The 20,239-nt window shown below is 47.1% G+C and overlaps 2 protein-coding genes across 3 annotated transcripts in view; both read left to right on the top strand.

Annotated features, from left to right (window-relative positions):
- The window catches only part of LOC143021484 (neuronal calcium sensor 2), a 618,726-nt gene that overhangs the window by 419,207 nt on the left and 179,280 nt on the right, over window positions 1-20,239 (top strand). The gene's annotated exons all lie outside the window — the stretch shown is intronic.
- Window positions 1-20,239, top strand: part of LOC143017645 (uncharacterized) — a 206,511-nt gene that overhangs the window by 123,656 nt on the left and 62,616 nt on the right. Inside the window, exon 4 of the mRNA XM_076172435.1 lies at window positions 3,389-3,430. Within this exon, the coding sequence (XP_076028550.1) occupies window positions 3,389-3,430 (42 nt within the window). The remainder of the gene's footprint in view (window positions 1-3,388; window positions 3,431-20,239) is intronic.

The following is a 20,239-nucleotide window of genomic DNA, read 5'->3' as shown; positions in this document are numbered from 1 at the left end:
TGCGAGTCCTGACCTGCTGTCTTAATATGATGACCTTGCATGGGCAATCCTCAAGTATGACGTCACAAATCTGTGTGATGAGAGGCTGGTCTATTCCCGTCGCTATTCACCGGCTCGATGGTGTGTTGGTACCATGCTCGACCTCTAGTAGTTTTGCGACCCGAGTTTGAGTCTTACCCAGGGCTGAAATTTTCCGCACCATCTGTGGTGGGCAAGGAAGTGTGCGTGTGTGTATGTGTGTGTGTGTGTGTGTGTGAGAGAGAGAGAGAGAGAGAGAGAGAAAAAGAGAGAGAGGTCACAGCATTACCCATAGATCGGGCCATGTATACTCTGAGCTCTCATACGGAAGGGTGACAACTCGCGATCACGAGTCAAGCACTTGATCCAAGACCACAGTGGTGAATCACACACAACGGACACCCTTGCTCGAAGGACCCCTGCCTCCTTTGGAGGGTCCTCGTAGCACGTAGGGTAAAGGTGATGGGTGGATGTTAGAGAAGGTCAATTGCGACGCGTAAAGAGGGGATCGTTGGCGGCACTTATGAGGTCGTGGTTGCCCTTGCTCTTCCTCCTCCTCTTTCCTCCTCTCTCCTCCTCTCCTACCCTCTTCTGGTCTCGTTGTAACTCCCCCTTTCTCCTTTCTCCCTCCTCCTCCCTCCTCCCTCCTCTCTACCCTTCTCCTCCTTCCACTCCCTCATCTCTTCCCTCCTCCCCTCTCCTGGCCTCGTTACTCCACCTTCTATTCCTCCTTTTCCTCCCTCTTCCTCCTCCCTCCTCTCTCCCCTCCTCTCTCCCCTTCTCCTCCCCTCTGCTGGCCTTGTTGCTCATCCTCCTATTCCTCCTCCACTTTTTTCCTCCTCTTCTCCCCTCTCCTCTTCTCCCCCTCTTCCCCACCCCTATTCCCTCCACCTCCCCTCCCCCTCCTCCCCTCCTCCCATTCCCTCCCCATTCCCTCCCCCCTCCTCCCCTCCCCCTCCTCTCCTCCCCCCTCCTCTCCTACGTCATTAGTATGAGCTACTGAACGAGCTATTTCATGAAGTATTATTGAAAGCAGCTGGGGGGGGGAGAAGGGGGAGGGGGGAAGTGGGGGGGGAGTTAGGGGGATTGAGTCTTCTCACTGAACGCAAGAAATGGGGTTCATTATGCTCGGTAAAGGGCCCCTGCTGTGGTTTGATGAGAAGGCTGTGAAGCGCATCCTGGCGTAGTACAAGGGCAGCTGTTTTGTCTGGGTGTTGTGGTAGATAAGTTAGTCTTAGGGTGTAGATTTATAACGCCTCAAACTAGGGGGGAGGGTATATTTATTACGCTCCCCCCCGAGGGGGGTAGAAATGTGACGTGTTATGGGTGGGGTAGATATATCACGCCGTTTTTTATTAATAATAAAATCACCTGACGGCAAATAAAATGCAAAATTCGTTCATGTGTGTTTGTGTGTGTGTATTTTATTTTACAAAACGAGATATTTTTGAAATTTTATTTTTATATATTATTATTATTATTATTATTTTTTTTTTATTATATTTATTTATTTATTTATTTTTGTGGTTTGGAGGCTTGGGGATGGCTGTTGAGACCCTTCCCTAGGACGAAGCATCCCCCCCTTTCCTCCCTTTCCCCCCTTTCCCCCCTTTCCCCCCAAGAGGCCTTTCCAGGTCAAGGAAGCCATTTCATCCGACGCCCCGTCCGTCCCTTGTGGCACCCACCTTCCCCCCTCTCCCCCTTCTCTCCCCCTCCCACCTTCCCTCCTCTCCTCCCTCCTCTCCCCAGTCCCACAGGCTTTCTCTTCCCCATTCCCAGTTCCCCCCTCCTCCTCCCCCCATCCCCTCCCCACCGGCCTTCCCATCCCACTTACTCCGTTCTCCTTCCCCCACCTTCCCTCTCCTCCTTTCCTTCCTCCTTTCCCCTCTTTCTCGTATTCCTCCCCTTCCCCTCGTTCCTTCTGCCCCCTCCTTCCCCTTCATCCTTTCCTTGCTTTCCTTCCTTTCCTTCCCTCTTTCCCCTCCTTCCCCCTTCCCCATCTTTTCTTTTCTCCTCTCCTTCCCACTCTTCCCCCATGCCCCCTCCCCAACCTTCCCACTCCTTCCTCCTCCCCCCCCCTCCACCTCTCTCTCCCGTATTAAGGGGATTAGTGGCCATGGCTTTTTTTTTTTTTTTTCCCTCCAAAATTGCAATTACTGTATATGGTGACATTCCCGTCCCAAAGTGCAACCTTGACCTTGTGGACTGGCACTCGGTACCCGAGTCGGGGTCAGAGTGGTGGGTTCAGCTGGTAGCTATTGCCGACTACCTGGGTGCCTTAGGCTCATAAAGATGACCCAGGCTGGGCTACGTATAACAATACACGATGTCCCTCAGAGTTCACTACCGAGAACCGGACACAACGTATATATATATATATATATATATATATATATATATATATATATATATATATATATAATATACACACACACACTCGCACAAGCTCCTTGCCTTTCTGAGGACCTCGCCCATATGCAGCCAAAACGGGAGGAGAGAAAAAATTACAATTTTTTTTCATAGGTCGGGGTAGAACGTGTCTGGTTTATTGTGCATGCAGGGCTCTAATTGGAAGGGATATCCTATGGGTACGGTGTTTTTGATTGGATGTGTTGTCCCCTCACCTCCTCCTCCTCCTCCTCCTCCTCCTCCTCCTCCTCCTCTTCCTCCTCCTTGCCTGGCGGCAGATCCACAAGGGCGGACCTCTGAGAGGGGCGTTGGCCCACAGACTGAGGTTGCAAGGACACTGTTAGGCGTGCGCGCGAGCACACACACACACACACACACACACACACACACACACACGACTCGATGGCGCGGTGGTTAGAGTTCCCGGCCGCCACAATGGCGGTCCGATTTCGAATCCCGCTCAGGGAAGAAATAATTTCAGTATCGCTGCGCAGCGAGTCGGTACTCAAATTCTCGTGGCGGGGAGTTTAGTGCGTGTGTGTAACGTCACAGTATTACCCATAGACCGGTCATATATGAGCTCTAAGCTCTCATCCGATTGCGAGTCCAACACGTGATCCAAAACCATAGTGAATCGCATACAGACGCACCCGTGATTTTGAGGTTATGTAGTATAGATTTAAAAATAGAGACAGTACCCCACGAGCGTTGTTCTTTTCCTGTAAATTATTTGGTACACACACACACACACACACACACACACACACACACACACACACACACACTTGAACCTGGACTCGAACCCGAAACTCGAACGTGTCTTGACTCGTTCATCGGGAAGAGTACGAAAAGGGGACACAGTGGCCGCGTTCTTGTTCCCCTTCAAAATTTGTGAAATGAGAACGAAGAGGTGGTGAAGTAGGTTCTTTGTAATAAGGTTTTTCTTTTTCTTCTATTACAGGTTAGTTGCTGAAACGTCCCTGAAGTTTGTCTTTCTGGGCAAGTACGTAACGTGTTATTGTCGTTGTTTTCTTTATTTTATTATTATTATAATTATTGTTATTATTATTATTATTATTATTATTATTACGATGAGTAAAGCTGATAGAGGACCTTTTGGTCCATAAGGAAGTCAAATACCACCCTAATATATATATATATATATATATATATATATATATATATGTGTGTGTGTGTGTGTGTGTGTGTATAAAATAACACACACACACACACACACACAATACACATGTGGGTGTGTAACTGTTTACTTATGGATGACAAAGTAGGAAAATGACATTGACCCGAAAACCCTCCACCCTAAGATACAGATAAATTGAGGAGCCTACGCCAGGAGGCGCTGAGTAACCGTACGTTTCGACGAATGTACCTTTGCCCCTTGTGTTAGGATATACCCTGGGCTTTTAGACTCAACCTGAGACCAAAGCCCATGGATTTGGTTTTCCTCATCAATCATCAGTTGGGGATGTCATACGCCATGGGACGCGTTACGTCACCCCCACGCCGGGGCCAATCCCTACCGTCTCTCCGAGCAAGCTCCCATGCAGACACCCTTCGATCAACATAATAAATGACAATGCGTGACTCTGGTCCGTAGGGAAGTCTGCATAGACGTCACAGGGATAAGGGTCTGTTTCCCGAATGAAATAGTGCAAGGGGGTCAGGTCAGGTCAGATACAATAAATGGTAGAATATTCCCAGGGTGTCAGGTCAGGTTAGGTTATCCAGGTCAGGTTATCCAGGTCAGGTCAGATACAATAAGCGGTACAAACATCCCAAAAGTGTCAGGTCAGGTCAGGTCAGATACGATAAGAGTCATTCCAAGGGTGACAGGTCAAGTTAGGTCACATACAGTAAACTGTACATTCCAAGAGTGACAGGTTAGGTCACGTCAGGTTAAATACGATAACCGATAGGTCAGGTCAGGTCAAATACGATCAACTATTCAATATTCCAAGGGGGTCAGGTCAGGTCATATACGATAAACTGTACATTCCGAAGGTGTCAGATCAGATAGTATAAACTATACATTCCAAGGGTGTCGGGTCAAGTCAAATACGATAAACTGTACAAACATTCCGAGGGGGTCAGGTACAAATATTCCAAGTGTCAGGTTAGGTCAGATATGATAAACTACAAACATTCCAAAGGTGTCAGGTCAGATCAAGTCGGGTTAGTTCACGGTTGAAATGCGGGAAAGGAAAGAGGGAAGGTAGACGGGCTGCGGCATCGCAGCTGGGCCAGCGGCTGCGGCTGCGGCACAGGTACACAGACCCTGCGGCTGCGGCACAGGTACACAGAGCCTGCGGCTGCGGCACAGGAACACAGATCCTGCGGCTGCGGCACAGGCACAGGTACACAGATCCTGCGGCTCCGGCACAGGTACACAGAGCCTGCGGCTGCGGCACAGGTACACAGAGCCTGCGGCTGCGGCACAGGTACACAGCCTGCGGCTGCGGCACAAGTACACAGAGCCTGCGGGAAAGGCGTTAGGACCGAGGCCGCGGCGTGCCCTGCGTCCGCTCCCTTGGTTGGACAGAATCGTTGGGTCTGGGTTAGGTGGTAAGGCGTCGATTTGGGGAACAATGTTGGAGGTGACGGTGATTTGCAGCTGACGGAGACGGGCGTAATGTATCTCTCTCTCTCTCTCTCTCTCTCTCTCTCTCTCTCTCTCTCTCTCTCTCTCTCTCTCTCTCTTCCTTTCTCCTTAATTGAGCACTTTATTATTTTATTTTTGTTTATTTATTTATTTATTGCAACACTTGTGCTCTTGCGTATTAATATGGTTTTCCCCCTCCGCTTCCTCTCCCCACTAGTTACTCCCCACTCCCCACTCCCCTCCTCTCACTTTGCACTCCCCACTCCCCTTCCTTCATCCCACTCCTCCCGTTACCCCTTCCCCCACAAACCACTCCCCCCAACACACTACCCACTCCCCTTCTCCCACTCCCAACCCCCCATCTCCCCACTATCCATTCCTCCCCCACTCCACTCCCCTTCCCCTATTCCTAATCCCCCCACTATCCACCCCTTCCCCCTACCCACTCTCCCCACTACCCCCTCGCAATCCCCCACATACCACTCCTTCCCCCTACTCCAAATCCCATTCCCCCCATTCCCAATCCCCCACATTTCCTCCCCCACTCTCCACTTCCCTTCCTCCCCTTCCCTTCCTCCCCTTCCCCCCTTTCCCTCCCCCGCTCTCCGTCGAGCCGAATTAGCTGTTTGAGGTTTGCAGTTTATTGTTTTGTACAGATTTTTTTCTCTTTTTTTTATGGGGGGCGAGTGGGGGGAAGAGAGGGAGGGGGGGAATTCTTTCCGTTGGAGAGGAACTTTAATTGTCCCTCTTCCAGGAATGTCATTCTCCAGCGAAGGAGGAATTCCTTCGCCTCTCTGTGCGGGTCCTCCTGTGTGTACGTGTGTGTGTGTCTATGCGTGCGTCTGCACGTATGTGTGTGTATATGTGTGCGTGTGTGTGTATATGTGTGCGTGTGTGTGTCTATGCGTGCGTGTGTCTGTACTAGTGTGTGTGTGTGTGCGCGTGTTTGTGTGTGCGTGTGTGTGTGTTTCTGCGTGCGTTTATCTAGTTTTTTAAGTAATTGCAGTGTACAAGAAAGCAGTGCTCGTGGGGTCCTGTCTCTTATTCTCATTGTGTGTGTGTGTGTGTGTGCGCGCGTGTGCGCTTTCCTCTTCCTTCTTTTCATCTTCCTCTTCCTCTTTTAATCTTTCTATCTCTTCGTCCTCCTTTCTCCTCTACATCTTCCTTTTCATCCTCCTTTTCATCCTCTTCCTCCTCCTCTTCGTCTCCCTCTTCTTCCTCTCTTATTTCTTCCACATTTTCCTCCTCCCTTTTTCCTCTTTTTCCTCTTCCTCCTCCTGTTCCTCCTGTTCCTCCTCCTCCTCCTCCTCTTCGTCCCCCTCTTCTTCCTCTTCTATTTTTTCTCCATTTTCCTCCTTTTTCCTCTTTCTCCTCTTCCTCCTCTTCCATCTCTTCTTCTTCCTTCTCTTCCTCATTTTCCTCCTCTTCCTCCTCCTCCTCTTCCTCCTCTTCTTCCTCCTCTTCTTCCTCTTTCTCCTCTTCTTCCTCCTCTTCCTCCTCCTCGTGTCCCACCAATCCCCATATATCATGTCCCCGTCGGTCCCAGGCCATCCGTCACGTCCCCACGGTCCTCCCCACTCCCCCACCCCCATATCCTACATCCATCCATCCATCCATTCGTCATCATCCAACAAGGAAACCCTCAGCATCCATCTCGTCTCATCCGCCCTTTCATCTCTTCCCTCCCCTCTCTTCCCTCACCCCCTCACCCTCCTCTCTGCCCTCTCCCCCTCCCCTCCTCTTCCCTCTCCCCCTCCCCTCCTCTTCCCTCTCCCCCTCCCCTCCTCTTCCCTCTCCCCCTCCCCTCCTCTTCCCTCTCCCCCTCCTCTCTTCCCTCTCCCCCTCCCCTCCTCCTCTTCCCTCTCCCCTCCTCATCTTCCTTGTCCCCCTCTCTTCCCTCTCCCCCTCCCCCTCCCCCTCCTCTCTTCCCTCCTCCTCTACCCACACCTCTCCCCCTTTTCTCCCCTCGCTTCCCCGTCCTTACTTCCCCCATTTCTCGTCCCTCTCCCCTCCCCCACTCCCTTCCCCTTCGTCTCTCTCCCTCATTCCCTCAGGTCACTCCCGAACCCCCTTCACCTTTACTCCCTCGACTCCCACCCCTATACACTCCCTCCTTCCATTCATACATCCATTTCCTCTCGCCTCCCCCTCCTCCCTCCCCTCCCCCTTCCCCCCTCTCTCTCTCTAATCGATCCATCCGCTCTTCTAGTTGATTTCTACGTCACCCCTCCTCTCCTCAACTCTCTCGACCTCCTCAACCCCTCAATCTTTCCCTCTTAAAATTGCCCTTCCACCCGAACTTCAACCCTTCTCTCCTCCACCACTCCCTCCTCCTTCCCTCCCTCCTCCACCCCTCCTCTCCTTTCCCTCCTCCACTGACCCCCTCTCCATCCATCCCTCCTCCATCTCTCCCTCCTCCATCTCTCCCTCCTCCTTCTCTCCCTCCTCCACCTCTCCTCTTCTTTCCCTCCTCCACTTGCTTCCCCACCCATCTCTCCTCCACCCCCTCACTTCACCACCCTTCCCTCCTCCATCCCTGTCTCCACCCCTTCCTCCTCCACCTCTCCTCTCCTTTCCCTCCTCCACTGGCTTCTCCACCCATCTCTCCTCCACCTCTCCCTCCTCCACCTCTTCCTCCTCCACCCCGCCCTCCTCCACTCCTCCCTCTTCCACCTCGCCCTCTTCCACCCCTCCCTCTCCTCTCCTTTCCCTCCACCCCTCCCTCCCTCCACCCCTCCACCCCTTCCCTCTCAAGGCCCTTTCAACCACAACGCCCACCTTTCCTTACTTCCCCCCTTCCCTCCCCCTTCCCTCCCCCTTCTCCTCGTCGTTATCGTTGCCACCTGCCACAAACTGCACCCTTAACGGTGCTTCCGGGGAGATGGGGGGAAAGTGGGGGAGAGTTGGGGGGAATGGGAGAGGCCACCATTTTTCAGTCCAGTAGGTAAATGAAATACTATATTGTACACCACAATAAGATATGTGATGTGCGTCGCTATTTATTGAGGGGGGGGGTAATTCCCTCCCACAAATCGGGGGGGATGTCCTTGCTGCCATTTTGAAGGGTTACTGATTTTTGTCTCCCTTCCCAGTCTCCCCTACCCCCCCTGTTTACCCTTTCCTTCTCCCCCACTTTCTCCCTTCTCTCCCTTTCCCTCTTCCTCCTTTTCCCCTCCTTTCCCCCCTTTCCCTCCTTTCCCTCTCCCTTCTTTCCCTCTCCCTTCTTTTCCCTCTCCCTCTTTCCCTCACCCTTCTTTTCCCTCTCCCTCTTTCCCTCTTCCCCTTTCCATCAACCCCTTTCCCCCTTTTTCCCTCTCCCTCATTTTCCCCCTCCCCACTTCCCCACTTCCCCTCTCCTCTGTCCCTACTCCTTTTCCCCTCTCTGCTTCCCCTTTCCCCTTCCCTCTTCTTCCCTTCCTCCTCTTTCCCCCTTTCCCCCTTCACTCTTTCCCACCCTCCCTTTTCTCCTCCCTTTCTCCCGCCTCTTTTCTCTCTCCCCACTTTCCCCCTTCCCCACTTCCCCTTTCCCCTTCCCACTTCCTCTTTCCCCTCCCCACTTCCTCTTTCCCCTCCCCACTTCCTCTTTCCCCTCCCCACTTCCTCTTTCCCCTCCCCACTTCCTCTTTCCCCTCCCCACTTCCTCTTTCCCCTCCCCACTTCCTCTTTCCCCTCCCCACTTCCCCTTTCCCCTCCCCACTTCCCCTTTCCCCTCCCCACTTCCCCTTTCCCCTCCTCCGTTTCCCCTTTCCCCTCCCCACTTCCCCTTTCCCCTCCTCCCTTTCCCCTTTCCACTTCCCTTTCCCCTCCTCCCTTTCCCCTTTCCATTCCTCCCTTTCCCCTTTCCACTTCCCCTTTCCCCTCCCCACTTCCCCTTTCCCCTCCACTTCCCCTTTCCCCTCCACTTCCCCTTTCCCCTCCTCCCCACTTCCCCTTTCCCGTTCTCCCCACTTCTCCTTTCCCCATCTCCCCACTTCCCCTTTACCCTCCTCCCTCTCCCCTTCCCATTTCCCTCTTTCCCCTCCTCCCTTTCCCCCTTCCCATTTCCCCCTTCCCATTTCCCCCTTTCCCCCTTCGTCTGCCTCAGTTGCACCAGCTGATTGTTGTGGTGCACGGTCCAGCGGCGACCAAGTGATGCCACAGAATTGTTGGCATCGCCCGCCCGCACGCCTGCCTGGTAAGAGCTCTTGGTGCCATGGCACCAACAGGCACAATGATCCTCTCCCACTCTCTCTCTCTCTCTCTCTCTCTCTCTCTCTCTCTCTCTCTCTCTTTGTCTCTTTGTCTCTTTGTCTCTTTTCCTCTCTTCATCTATCTCTCCTTCCTTCCCTCCGTCTAACCCTCCTTCTTTTTCTCTCATCCTCTCTTTCTTCTTCTGTCTCTCTATCTATCTCTATCTCCCTCCGTCCCTTTCTCTCTTTCTCTCTCTTCCTCTCTCTTCCTTTCTGTCTCCTCTCTCTTTTCCTTTCTCCCTCTCTCCTTTTCTCTCTTCATCTCTCTCTCTCTCCCTCCCGAAGCAGTGCCAGGTTGTGGCTCCGGTGCCTAGTGGTTATTGGTCTCCAGGAAGATCGTCGTGTTAGTCAGCCAGCCAGTCAGCTAAACAGTGAGTCAGTCAACCAGACAACGAGTCAGTCAGCAAGCGAGTCAGCCAGTTAGCCATTGAGCGAAGGCCTGATGGAAAGGGAAGCGTCAGGCTTTCAGATGTCAGGCTACGTGGGAGTCGTTAAGTAGGAGGTAGGAGGCGGGAGTGGGAGGTGGGAGTGATGGGAGGAGGGGTTGTGGTGTGGGGGATAAGAGGTGGGAGTGATGAGGAGAGGGATTGTGGGTTGGGGGAGTGGGAGGTGGGAGTGATGAGGGGAGGGATTGTAGAGTGGGGGAGTGGGAGGTGGGGGTGATGAGGGGAGGGATTGTGGGGTGTGGGAGTGATGAGGGGAGGGATTGTGGGGTGGGGGAGTGGGAGTGATGAGGGGAGGGATTGTAGAGTTGGGGGAGTGGGAGGTGGGAGTGATGAGGGGAGGGATTGTGGGGTGGGGGATAAGTGGTGGGAGTGATGAGGGGAGGGATTGTGGGGTGGGGGAATGGGAGGTGGGAGTTGGGGGCGATGGAAGGCAAGGGTGCGAGGCATGGGAGGAGGGAATGGGAAGCGAGGAGGAATTGGGAGAGTGGCGAGAAAGAGAGAAAAGAGAGAGAGAGAAGAAGTGTCAATTTAGGGCGCCTGTGCACACAGGGGAGCCCAGAAACGAGGACAGGAATAGAGGATTAGCAAAAGGAGTTCCCACGGGAGAGACTCGGGTCAGCTGGAGAGAGAGAGAGAGAGAGAGAATAAAGAGGGAGCGGGAGAGACAGGAAAAAGGGTAGGTCATCGATAGAACAAAGGAAGGGTAAATAAAGAGAAGGAGAGTTAGAGAGAGGAGAGAGAATAAAGAGAGGGATAGGAAAAGGAATGTAGGTAAAAAGAGGATTAGGATGGGGAAGGACGGGAGAGTAAAAAGAGCAGGTCGTCGATAGAGTAAAGGAAGGGAAAATAAAAGGAAGGAGGGAGAGAGAGAATAAAGAGAGTGAGCGGAAAAGGAAAGTAAGAAAGAGAGGATTAGGATGGGAAGGACGGGAGAGAGAGGAAAAAGAGCAGGTCGTCGATAGAACAAAGCAAGGGAAAATAAAGAGGAGAGAGAGAGAGAATAAAGAGAATGAACGGAAAAGGAAAGTAAGAAAGAGAGGATTAGGATGGTAAGGACGGGAGAGAGAGAGAGAGGGAAAAGAGTAGGTCATCGATAGAACAAAGCAAGGGAAAGTAAAGAGGAGAGAGAGAAAGAGAGAGAGCGGAAAAGGAAAGTGGGTAAAAGAGGATTAGGATGTGAAGGACGGAAGAGAGAGGAAAAAGAGTAAGTCATCGATAGAACAAAGGAAAGGAAAATAAAGAGGAGAAAGAGAGAGAGGAGTAGGGAGAGACAAGATTACAAAAGAGGGAGAAAAGACCAGAAGAGAGGAGAGACTGAAAAGAGAGGAGAATGGTATACAGAGAAAACGCTCTAATAGAGAAGAGAGACTATGCGAGAGGGAGAGAGAGAGAGAGGAAAGACTAGAAGAGAAGAAAAATCAGAAGAAAAATGGAGCCACTACATGAGATGAAAGAGGAAATTATGAGAAATAAGAAGAAATAAAGATGAAAAGAAACAAAAAGAAGGCGAGATCGAAGAGAGCAAAAGAGGAACAAAGAGAGAGAAGGAACGAAGAAAGGGAGAAGAGAGAGAGAAAGGAACCAAAAACAAAGGGAGAGAAAAGAAAGAAGGCGAGAGAAAAATTGAAACCACAAAGAGAAATGATAGATGGTAATAAGAGAAAATTGCGAAGGGCCGTGTTAGGGGGGAGGGGGAGGGGGATAGGAGAAGCGGAGGAGGAAAAGGGGGGAAGGGGGAATGTGAGGAGGGGCTGGGGGGAGGGGAGGATAGGAGAAGCGGAGGACAAGTGGGGAAGGGGAATGTGAGGGGCTGGGGGAAGGAGGGAAATGTGAGGATGGGCTCGGGGGGAGGGGGGAATGTGAGGAGGGGCTGGGGGAAAGTGGGGAATGTGAGGAGGGGCTGGGGGAAGGGGGAATGTGAGGAGGGGCTGGGGGAAGGGGGGAATGTGATGGGCGGGGGGAAGGGGGGAATGTGAGGGGCGGGGGGAGGGAACGTGAGGAGGGGCTGGGGGGAAGAGAGGAATGTGAGGAGGAGGGGCTGGGGGAAGAGGGGAATGTGAGGAGGGGCTGGGGGGAAGGGGGGAATGTGAGGAGGGGCTTGGGGGGAAGAGTTGCACTTTGGGTCCGGATGTATGTGCACGAGAGGACAAAGGTCCCGGGCACCCATGGGAATAGGTGTCCGGGGGAGCGGACTTAAGGTCTGGAAGGAAGACGAAGAGAAGTAAGAAAATGTCTGGAAAGAAAGGGGGGAAAAGGAGAGAGAGAGAGGGTGAAAGAGAGAGAGAGAAAGAAAGGGAGTGTTATTTTTTCATATATTTGTTGATTGATATTTTTTTTTTTTTTTTTTTTTTTTTTAAACCTGTTTCCAAATCCTCAGGGGGAAGTCCACCTGCTGGATTTTTTTTTTCCAAAATATTTCTAACTTTCTGTTTTTAATCACCGTTCTTATTTTTCTTCTTTTGTCTTTTTCTTTGCCTTTATTTTATTTTATTTTATTTTTTATAAAGTTGCTTTTAGTGTTCAATAATTTCATTTGCGTTTGTGGATTTTAACTCGACGTTGTGAGGAGCCCACGCCAGGAGGTGCTGAGTTGTACCTGCGGCCGAAGCCGTCACCTTTGCCCCTTTTATGCGCTTGAAGGACCGTTGGTGGCAGGTAACGGTCACTGCTGGGAATCGGAAAGGGGTGCGGGACTCGAACCCACAACTAAGCGAATGCGAGATCAGCACGCTTCTGATGACGTCACCAGCGTACTATATTTGATTTAAATTGGATATAATACATTTATGATTATTTCGTTTCAGGATTTTTATTATTCATTTATTTATTTATTTATGTATTTATTTATTTTTGTTTTATTTATTTATTTTTTTGGTAGCAAGTAGTTCCAAAGTTCTTTGTGTTTACGAAAGGTTACATGCGTTTTATCTATTCATTTTTTAATCTATTTTATATTTGAAGGCTTATGTACCTGATATTTTTATTAAATTGAAAATATATCTACATTATATATATATATCAGAAAACACAACACATTTCCTTGTCACTACTTTCGATAATTGAACTAAAGAGCTCAAAATATGTAAAATAATAATGAATAAATGAATGGATGGTCATCCATTAATTAATTATTCAATATTGTGTGTGTGTGTGTGTATATATATATATATATATGTATATACATAATATATGTATATGTATATATATAATTATATATATTATGTATGTATATATAATATGTGTGTGATATAATATGTATATACACATATATATATATGTATATATAGAATATATGTATATATAGAATATATGTATATATATAATATATATGTATATATATAATTATATATATATATAATATATATATATATATATATATATATATATATTACATTGATGGTTCCCAGTGAACAGATGAACATCTTTTCAACCACAAATCACTTTTAATTCCTTACCATCGCAGTCGAGACTGAGAATCTCGAAGAAGGCATATGTTGGAAACTGAAACGTGGTCGAGCCGAGGATTTGAACTCAGCTCGGACGTGACAAAGTGTCAGTGACTAAACTCATTACACACACACACACATACACACACACACACACACACACATATATATATATGTATGTATATATATATATACATATGTATACATATATATATATATATATATATATATATGTATATCACAACTAACACCACAGTCGGACGAAAGAAAAAGTTGCGTAAGCGGAACTATATATTTCGATTGCTACCTGCAATCCTCGGGGTGTGGGTTCAGAAGGAAAATGGTGGAATCAACATTAATTGATTATCTGCCCACGATGAATATTTCCAAGGGTCAATGGACCCCAGACATCATTTCAGGACTATTCATCACCAAAAATATTGTCAACAAGCTTCCTCCCCCTCCCCCTGACCCGACCTCGTGTCAGCCTCAGGTCAACTAGGGCTGGGGCAGTGATGTTCTGTATTTTCTCGTGTTCCCTTTCTTTTGTAAGAGGTTGCTACTTAAGATAGCCTCCTCCCTGCCACTTTGTACTACTGAAGAGGATTGCAGGTAGCAATCGAAATATATAGTTCCGCTTACGCAACTCTTTCTTTCGTCCGACTGTGGTGTTAGTTGTGATTTATAAATGTGTTACTACACACACACACACATGTATATATATATAATATATATATGTGTGTATAATATATATATATATATATATATATATATATATATATATATATATATATACGGTATTCACACACACACACACACACACACACACACACACACACACACACACACACACACACACACACACACACACACACACACTTATGAGACAGGATCCCACGAGTGATGCTCCTTTCCTGTATGCTACAATTAGGTAAGCACACACAAACACACACACACACACACACACACACACACACACACACACACACACACACACACACACACACACACACACACACACACACACGTAGCCCGGCCGACAGGTACAAACCGGACAGGAAAGAGAGAGTACAAAGAGATAACGAGGTTGAGATAGTAAGAAACGTGCCAAGTGCTGCCAGTTGTGACGTATTGAATGTTACGGGGTCGACTCCGTTGACACCAAGAGGAGGAGGTGGAGGTGGAGGAGGAGATTGGAAAGTAGAGAATGTTTAAGGACATCCACATGGTTGAAGGCATTTAAGGGGAAAGGAGGTGGAAGAAGGTGGATGAATATGGAGGAAGGCGGAGGAATAATCTGGAGGAGGTGGAGGAAGAGGAGGAGAAAGGTGGATGAGGAGGAGGAGGAGGGAAAGAGCAACTTCACGTATGGAAAGGGAATGGGTTTTATTTTCCACTAACCAAGTGGAGTGGAGGGAAAGGAGGTGCTGGCCTATTGGATGGAGGACTGAAGAAAATAAGGAGGGCAGTGCTTAGGTTGAGATGGGTAGAAATAGATGGATAGAAACGTTGGGTTCGGGTTGACGAGGTGATGGAGGGTTGATAGAATAGAGATAGAAATTGAGTAATAAAGGAATAGAAAAGTGGAGGGAAATGGTGGAGAGGTGAAGGTAGCTTCACACTAGGCATATTATCGTCAACTTTTTTGAATTTGAAAAAGAACGAGAAGACTCTATAGTATTCTAGACTTATCTAAGAGCATTCCAACAATTGATATAAGTTTTTAGATTTAACTTCTCTCGTTTCGTCTTTCGGGTTCTCGATCTATGACGTAAAGGTAATTTGACATTTGGAGAACAAAAGAAAAAGAAAAGAGAAATAAAAGACGAAGTCGTGTTTTCTCAAACGAAGTCACAAATGTTGACGCAAATCTGCCCAATGTGAAGCGGGTTTAAGGGTGAGTGCAAGGTGGTTAGGTGGTGAGGCTGGGGGGGTGACGGGTGGTTTAGTTGAGAAAGTGGGATAACCACATAAAAGAGGTTTAGGAGGATCAAGATGATGGAGGATATTGAAGGAACGGGCAAGGTGTGGGTGTGTGTGTGTGTGTGTGTGTGTGTGTGAGAGAGAGAGAGAGAGAGAGAGAGAGAGAAGTGAGATTCACCACGGTCTTGGATCACGTGTTGGACTCTTGACCGATACCAGTTACCCTTCCGGATGAGGTTTCAGAAAACATACGTGGTGTGACCTTACACGCGCACACACCCAACTCCCGCTCACGAGAGTTGGAGTAACGACTCGCAGCGCAGCGATACTGAACTTATTTCAGCTCTGGGCGGAATGCGAACCCGGACCGCCGTAGTGGCAGCCGGGAACTCTAACCACTGCGCCATCGACTCGTGTGTGTGTGTGTGTGTGTGTGTGTGTGTGTGTACATACAAATGACACTGATCAGAGGATTGTGTACATGGAGTAAGGATTTTCATCATCAAATTCGAAGGGAATCATAACGTACGATTTAAGTAGGTTGTTCAGTAGTTCGCTGTTATAAGGATATATAACATAGGCTTTATCATATAGAATTGGTGAAGGATTCATAATGAGAATATTTTGTTATTGTAAGAATGTATTTAGCTAAAGATGAGTGTGTGCTATTGTATTTTAGCAGTTCATAATTAATAATCCAAGCATCATAATACGGTTGAACTTGCCTTTTTCTTCCCATTCAACTTTAAATTTAATGTTTAAGTTTAAAGTTGAGTGAGAAGAAAAAGGTAAGCTACCCTTTTTAGATGTTCTTATTGTTCGTGACGGGGATAAGCTTGCTTTTACCGTCTATAGAAAAGAGACCCATTCTGGTAGTTATCTCCAATTCTTCAGCAGTCACCTTGACAAAGTAAAAAGTAGCGTCGACCCAGGTTTATTTCTTCGAGGTCTAAGGATTTGTAGCCCACAGTTTCTTGATGGAGAATTAAATATGATTAGACCTCAACTCAGCAATTAGCTTACCCGGATTGGTTCTTGGTCAAAGCCCTCAGCCGAGCGAGATCCAATTTTTTCAACACCATCCCCATTTTCTCCAAATTTTCATTGAATAAGAGCTCCTTAGTCGTTCCCTTTTCTGATTCATTTATTCCTTCGAACAAGTTTCTTCCCAAGGACAAATTAAATTTGATTGATTATTACCCCAACACCATTAATAAAAAAGTGGTAAATGTCCACCAAAGGTTGAAAGAAGAGCATAGTCAGGGGATGTATTCGGTCAGACTGGAAGGGATTTGGACACTAGGATGATTGAACACAAACGGCCCATCAAATATGGACAAGAAAGCTCAGCTGTGTTCCAACATGTTAAACAATTTAACCATTGTTTAGACTGGGACAAAGCTGAGCTCGTAAGTCTAGATGTGAGTTCAGTAGAAAAATGGTTGAATCAACTATTATTGAATACCAGCCCAATATGAACATTTGAAGGGGGGCAATTGTCCCCGGACATAATTTCAGGACTTTTGATCACCAGCCTATTAAAAAGACATTTGCCTCCTGACCCCAAATACTGAGTGAGCCGAGGGTAGAGACCTATCCCAATGTTCCCTTTTTCATGTCAAGGGTGTTACTTATGTTGCACTCACTATTCCATTTTTGTATCTACTGAAGAGGATTGCAGTTTGCAATAGAAATATATAGATTCCCTGTCTCCAGTCTTTTTTACTCCAACAGTGGTTTTCACGTGATGTATATATATATATATATATATATATATATATATATATATATATATATATATATATACTATAATAAAGTAGTAGCCTCTGTTCACGAACTCCTAGGGTTTTGAAGATAGATCCCCAAAACCATATATATTCTGATACCCACTCCAGGTACTTGGTTAACCATATTTCATTTCCCCCCAAAAATATTTTGGTTACGGCTAAGGGTTAAAGTTACGTGGTTTATGGTGAGGGAACACGCCACTACTGTAGTGTCCCCTTAAGTCGCGTATTATTTTTGTGACAGAATTGATATGGTTAAACAAACCATTGGATGTGACCATAAATATTATTTATATTTGTGAAATTAATGTTGCCACAAACCATAATAGCTTTTGTAAGAAGAAAGCATGTAAATGTAAAATTATTGTATGATTTTACCAAATGTTGAAATATTGGTTATTTTCATTTAATTTTAGTGCGGGCGGAAATTGATTATTCACAACCTCCTAGGTTTTTGCAAATAAACTCCTATAACCATATATATTCTGAAGATAAATAAACGAGATACATTTCTTCACCGTTTAGCTGTAGACATTGTCAATCCACACATACACACACACACGCACGCAAAAGAATGTGTACATATGATATTTGTGTGTATGCATATATTTTCAAACTAGGGTTTCCCAACCTTTGGGTAGGGGCCGCACACCTGGGAGGGGGAGTGTTTAAAGCTATATTTCATTTCCCCCCCCAAAATATTTTGGTTAGGGTTAAGGGTTAAAGTTAGGTGGGGTATGGTTAGATTAGGGATTATTCACAAACTCGCAGCAACGCGCGGGTAATTTGGCTAGTGTATATCAAGATCTAAGAATATAAGGTCTAACCACTTCCGACCGAATTTCGAGGGAGTTGGCGCAGCGAGCCCGTGAACGTCACCTGGCTGTTCAAAGTGGGGTTAGCGGGTCCTATAGCTGTCAGTTGAAGTTGGTCCGTCGTACGAAAATGACGTCGCCTTCGCTCGCACCGCTCCACTCAATTAGTTATATTCTGACAAATATTATATAAAATATATATATAAATATATATAAAATATTATAGTTCCTGTCTATATATATGAATATATAATATATATGATATATAATATATATATATAATATATAAAATATTATAGTTCCTGTCTTCCTTGGCGTTTCACAGTTTTCTTCAGTGTATCACAAAGAGAAAATGGACGCATCCAAACTACGTCAGAAGCTGCGCAGAACTGATACAGCGGTTAGACCTGTTTACTTAGACCTTGTTTACTTAGACCTTGGTGTATATATTATAATTATTGCATACAGTAGCCTTACGACTATTGTATTACTCGGTATTGTCCATGTAAATAGAAGCTCTGGTATGCTACAACTCGTAATTGTATTGTCTCTTCCCAAAGTCCTCCTCCTCTTCCTCCTCTTCCTCTTCTTCTTCCTCCTCCGCCTCCTCCTTTTCCACCTCATTGATATGCAACACAAAGCCGTGGCACTCTTATGGCACTGTTTCGTCGCCTCTTCCCCGTCGTCCTCCTCCTCCTCCTCCTCGTCCTCCTTCCGCCGTGATGAGGCGTAATTGATTGGGTCCGCATCACTCACTACCTCCCACACTCCTTTACATTATTAAAGGGGTCGACGCCCCCCACAATGGAGTGGCTTTGGGGGGAGTAGGGGGATTAGTTGCACAATGGGAAACATTCCCCCCATCCCCCCACCCCACCAACTTCACTCTCTCTCCGTCAATCTCGTTTAGTTGTTCGTGAGGCCGCGTTGATGGTCCCACGCCCGCGTTTATTGTGGTTAGGTGGTCGTGGTATGGACAGTGAATGTGGTTGTTGGTTGCGGTAGTTCTGGTTCGGGTGGAGCCTCTGGTTGTGGTAGTTCTGGTTTGGGTGGAGATTGTGGTTGTGGTGGTTGTGGTTGTTGTAGTTCTGGTTCGACTGGTACCTCTGGTTGTGGTAGTTCCGGTTTGGGTGGAGCCTCTGATTGTGGTTGTGGTAGTTCTGGTTCGGGTGGAGCCTCTGGTTGTGATTGTGGTAGTTCTGGTTTGGGTGGTGTCTCCGGTTGTGGTAGTTCTGGTTTGGGTGAAGTCTCTGGTTGTGGTTGTGGTTGTGGTAGTTCTGGTTCGACTGGTACCTCCGGTTGTGGTAGTTGTGGTTTGGGTGGAGACTCTGGTTGTGGTTGTGGTTGTCTTGGGTTTTGGTCATGGTCGTTGTCATGGTTATCGCCCAAGGGACCCTATCCACGATACGATCTGGTCGGATCCGACCAGGTTGGATCGTGTATGTCGGTCGGAGAAACCAAAATCAGTGCGTACACGAGCCCGTCTGGTCAGATGCAACCAGATCTCAAGACTAGATCGTACCGTGGATGGGGGTCCCTAAGGGAAGAAAGGGGGCGTGGCCTGTGTCGTATGCGATAGCATTGTCATGGTGAAGACACCAGTTTGATGTGTGATGTGATGTCTCTAAAAGAAATTGAATTAAGAGTTTTTTTTGTGGGGGAAGATTGGGGAGTGTGTTGGGGATGGGGAGAAGTGTGGGAAGAAGGGGATGGGGGAGTGAGAGAAAGGAATGAGGGAGGAAAAGGAAGGGGAGTGGAGATTGCAATGAGATGGGATAGAGATAAGCCCCCTCTCTTTCTCTCTCTCTCTCTCTCTCTCTCTCTCTCTCTCTCTCTCTCTCTCTCTCTCTCTCTCTCTCTCTCTCTCTCTTTGCGCATATATCTTTCGTACACTATCCTAACACGAAGGAAGTTATCTTGTTCAATTTCTTGCAAATTAATTTTTTGAGACTAATGAACACGTCAAACCAAGTCTTTACGATACAGTATGTTGGTTGATTTAGCCAAACCTATATGGTGTATCCGAGGATTTCCTTCGTAGATTTAGACAAAGCGTTGAAGTCAGGTTTGGGTCCAAGTATATGTACTTAAACTAAAGTACAGAATTTTATGTACTTGTATTTAAGTACAGAATTTTATGTACTTGTATTTAAGTACAGAATTTCATGTACTTGTACTTGGAGTTTAAAAATTCAACGGTACTTGTATTTGTACTTGTAGTTAGATCCAAAGTACTTGGAAAAATACCAGGTACATTCAAGTACAAATAAATACGTTGTATTTGATCAAAAGATATAGCGTAAATCTAGCGAACTTTGTGATGATACTATTGGGTAAATGTACTTATGTGTTATTTCTAGTTAAAAAACTAACGGATATGAGAGGCATAGTGAAAGCGGTGAAGGGCTGTACGGCCTGACAACCAACGGAGTAGTAATAGTAGTAGTATGTTATTAATATAGAATAAAGGACAAGTTTTAGTGCCCAAATACTAACCTATACTTTCTGCCTCAAATTTAGTTGCGTTACTGATATGAGAAACATCTGGA

The sequence above is a fragment of the Oratosquilla oratoria genome, chromosome 3, assembly GCF_046742065.1.
Source record: "Oratosquilla oratoria isolate Oo_2021 chromosome 3, ASM4674206v1, whole genome shotgun sequence".
Taxonomy (NCBI): Eukaryota; Metazoa; Arthropoda; class Malacostraca; order Stomatopoda; family Squillidae; genus Oratosquilla; species Oratosquilla oratoria.
This window is presented reverse-complemented; position numbering and strand designations above follow the sequence as displayed.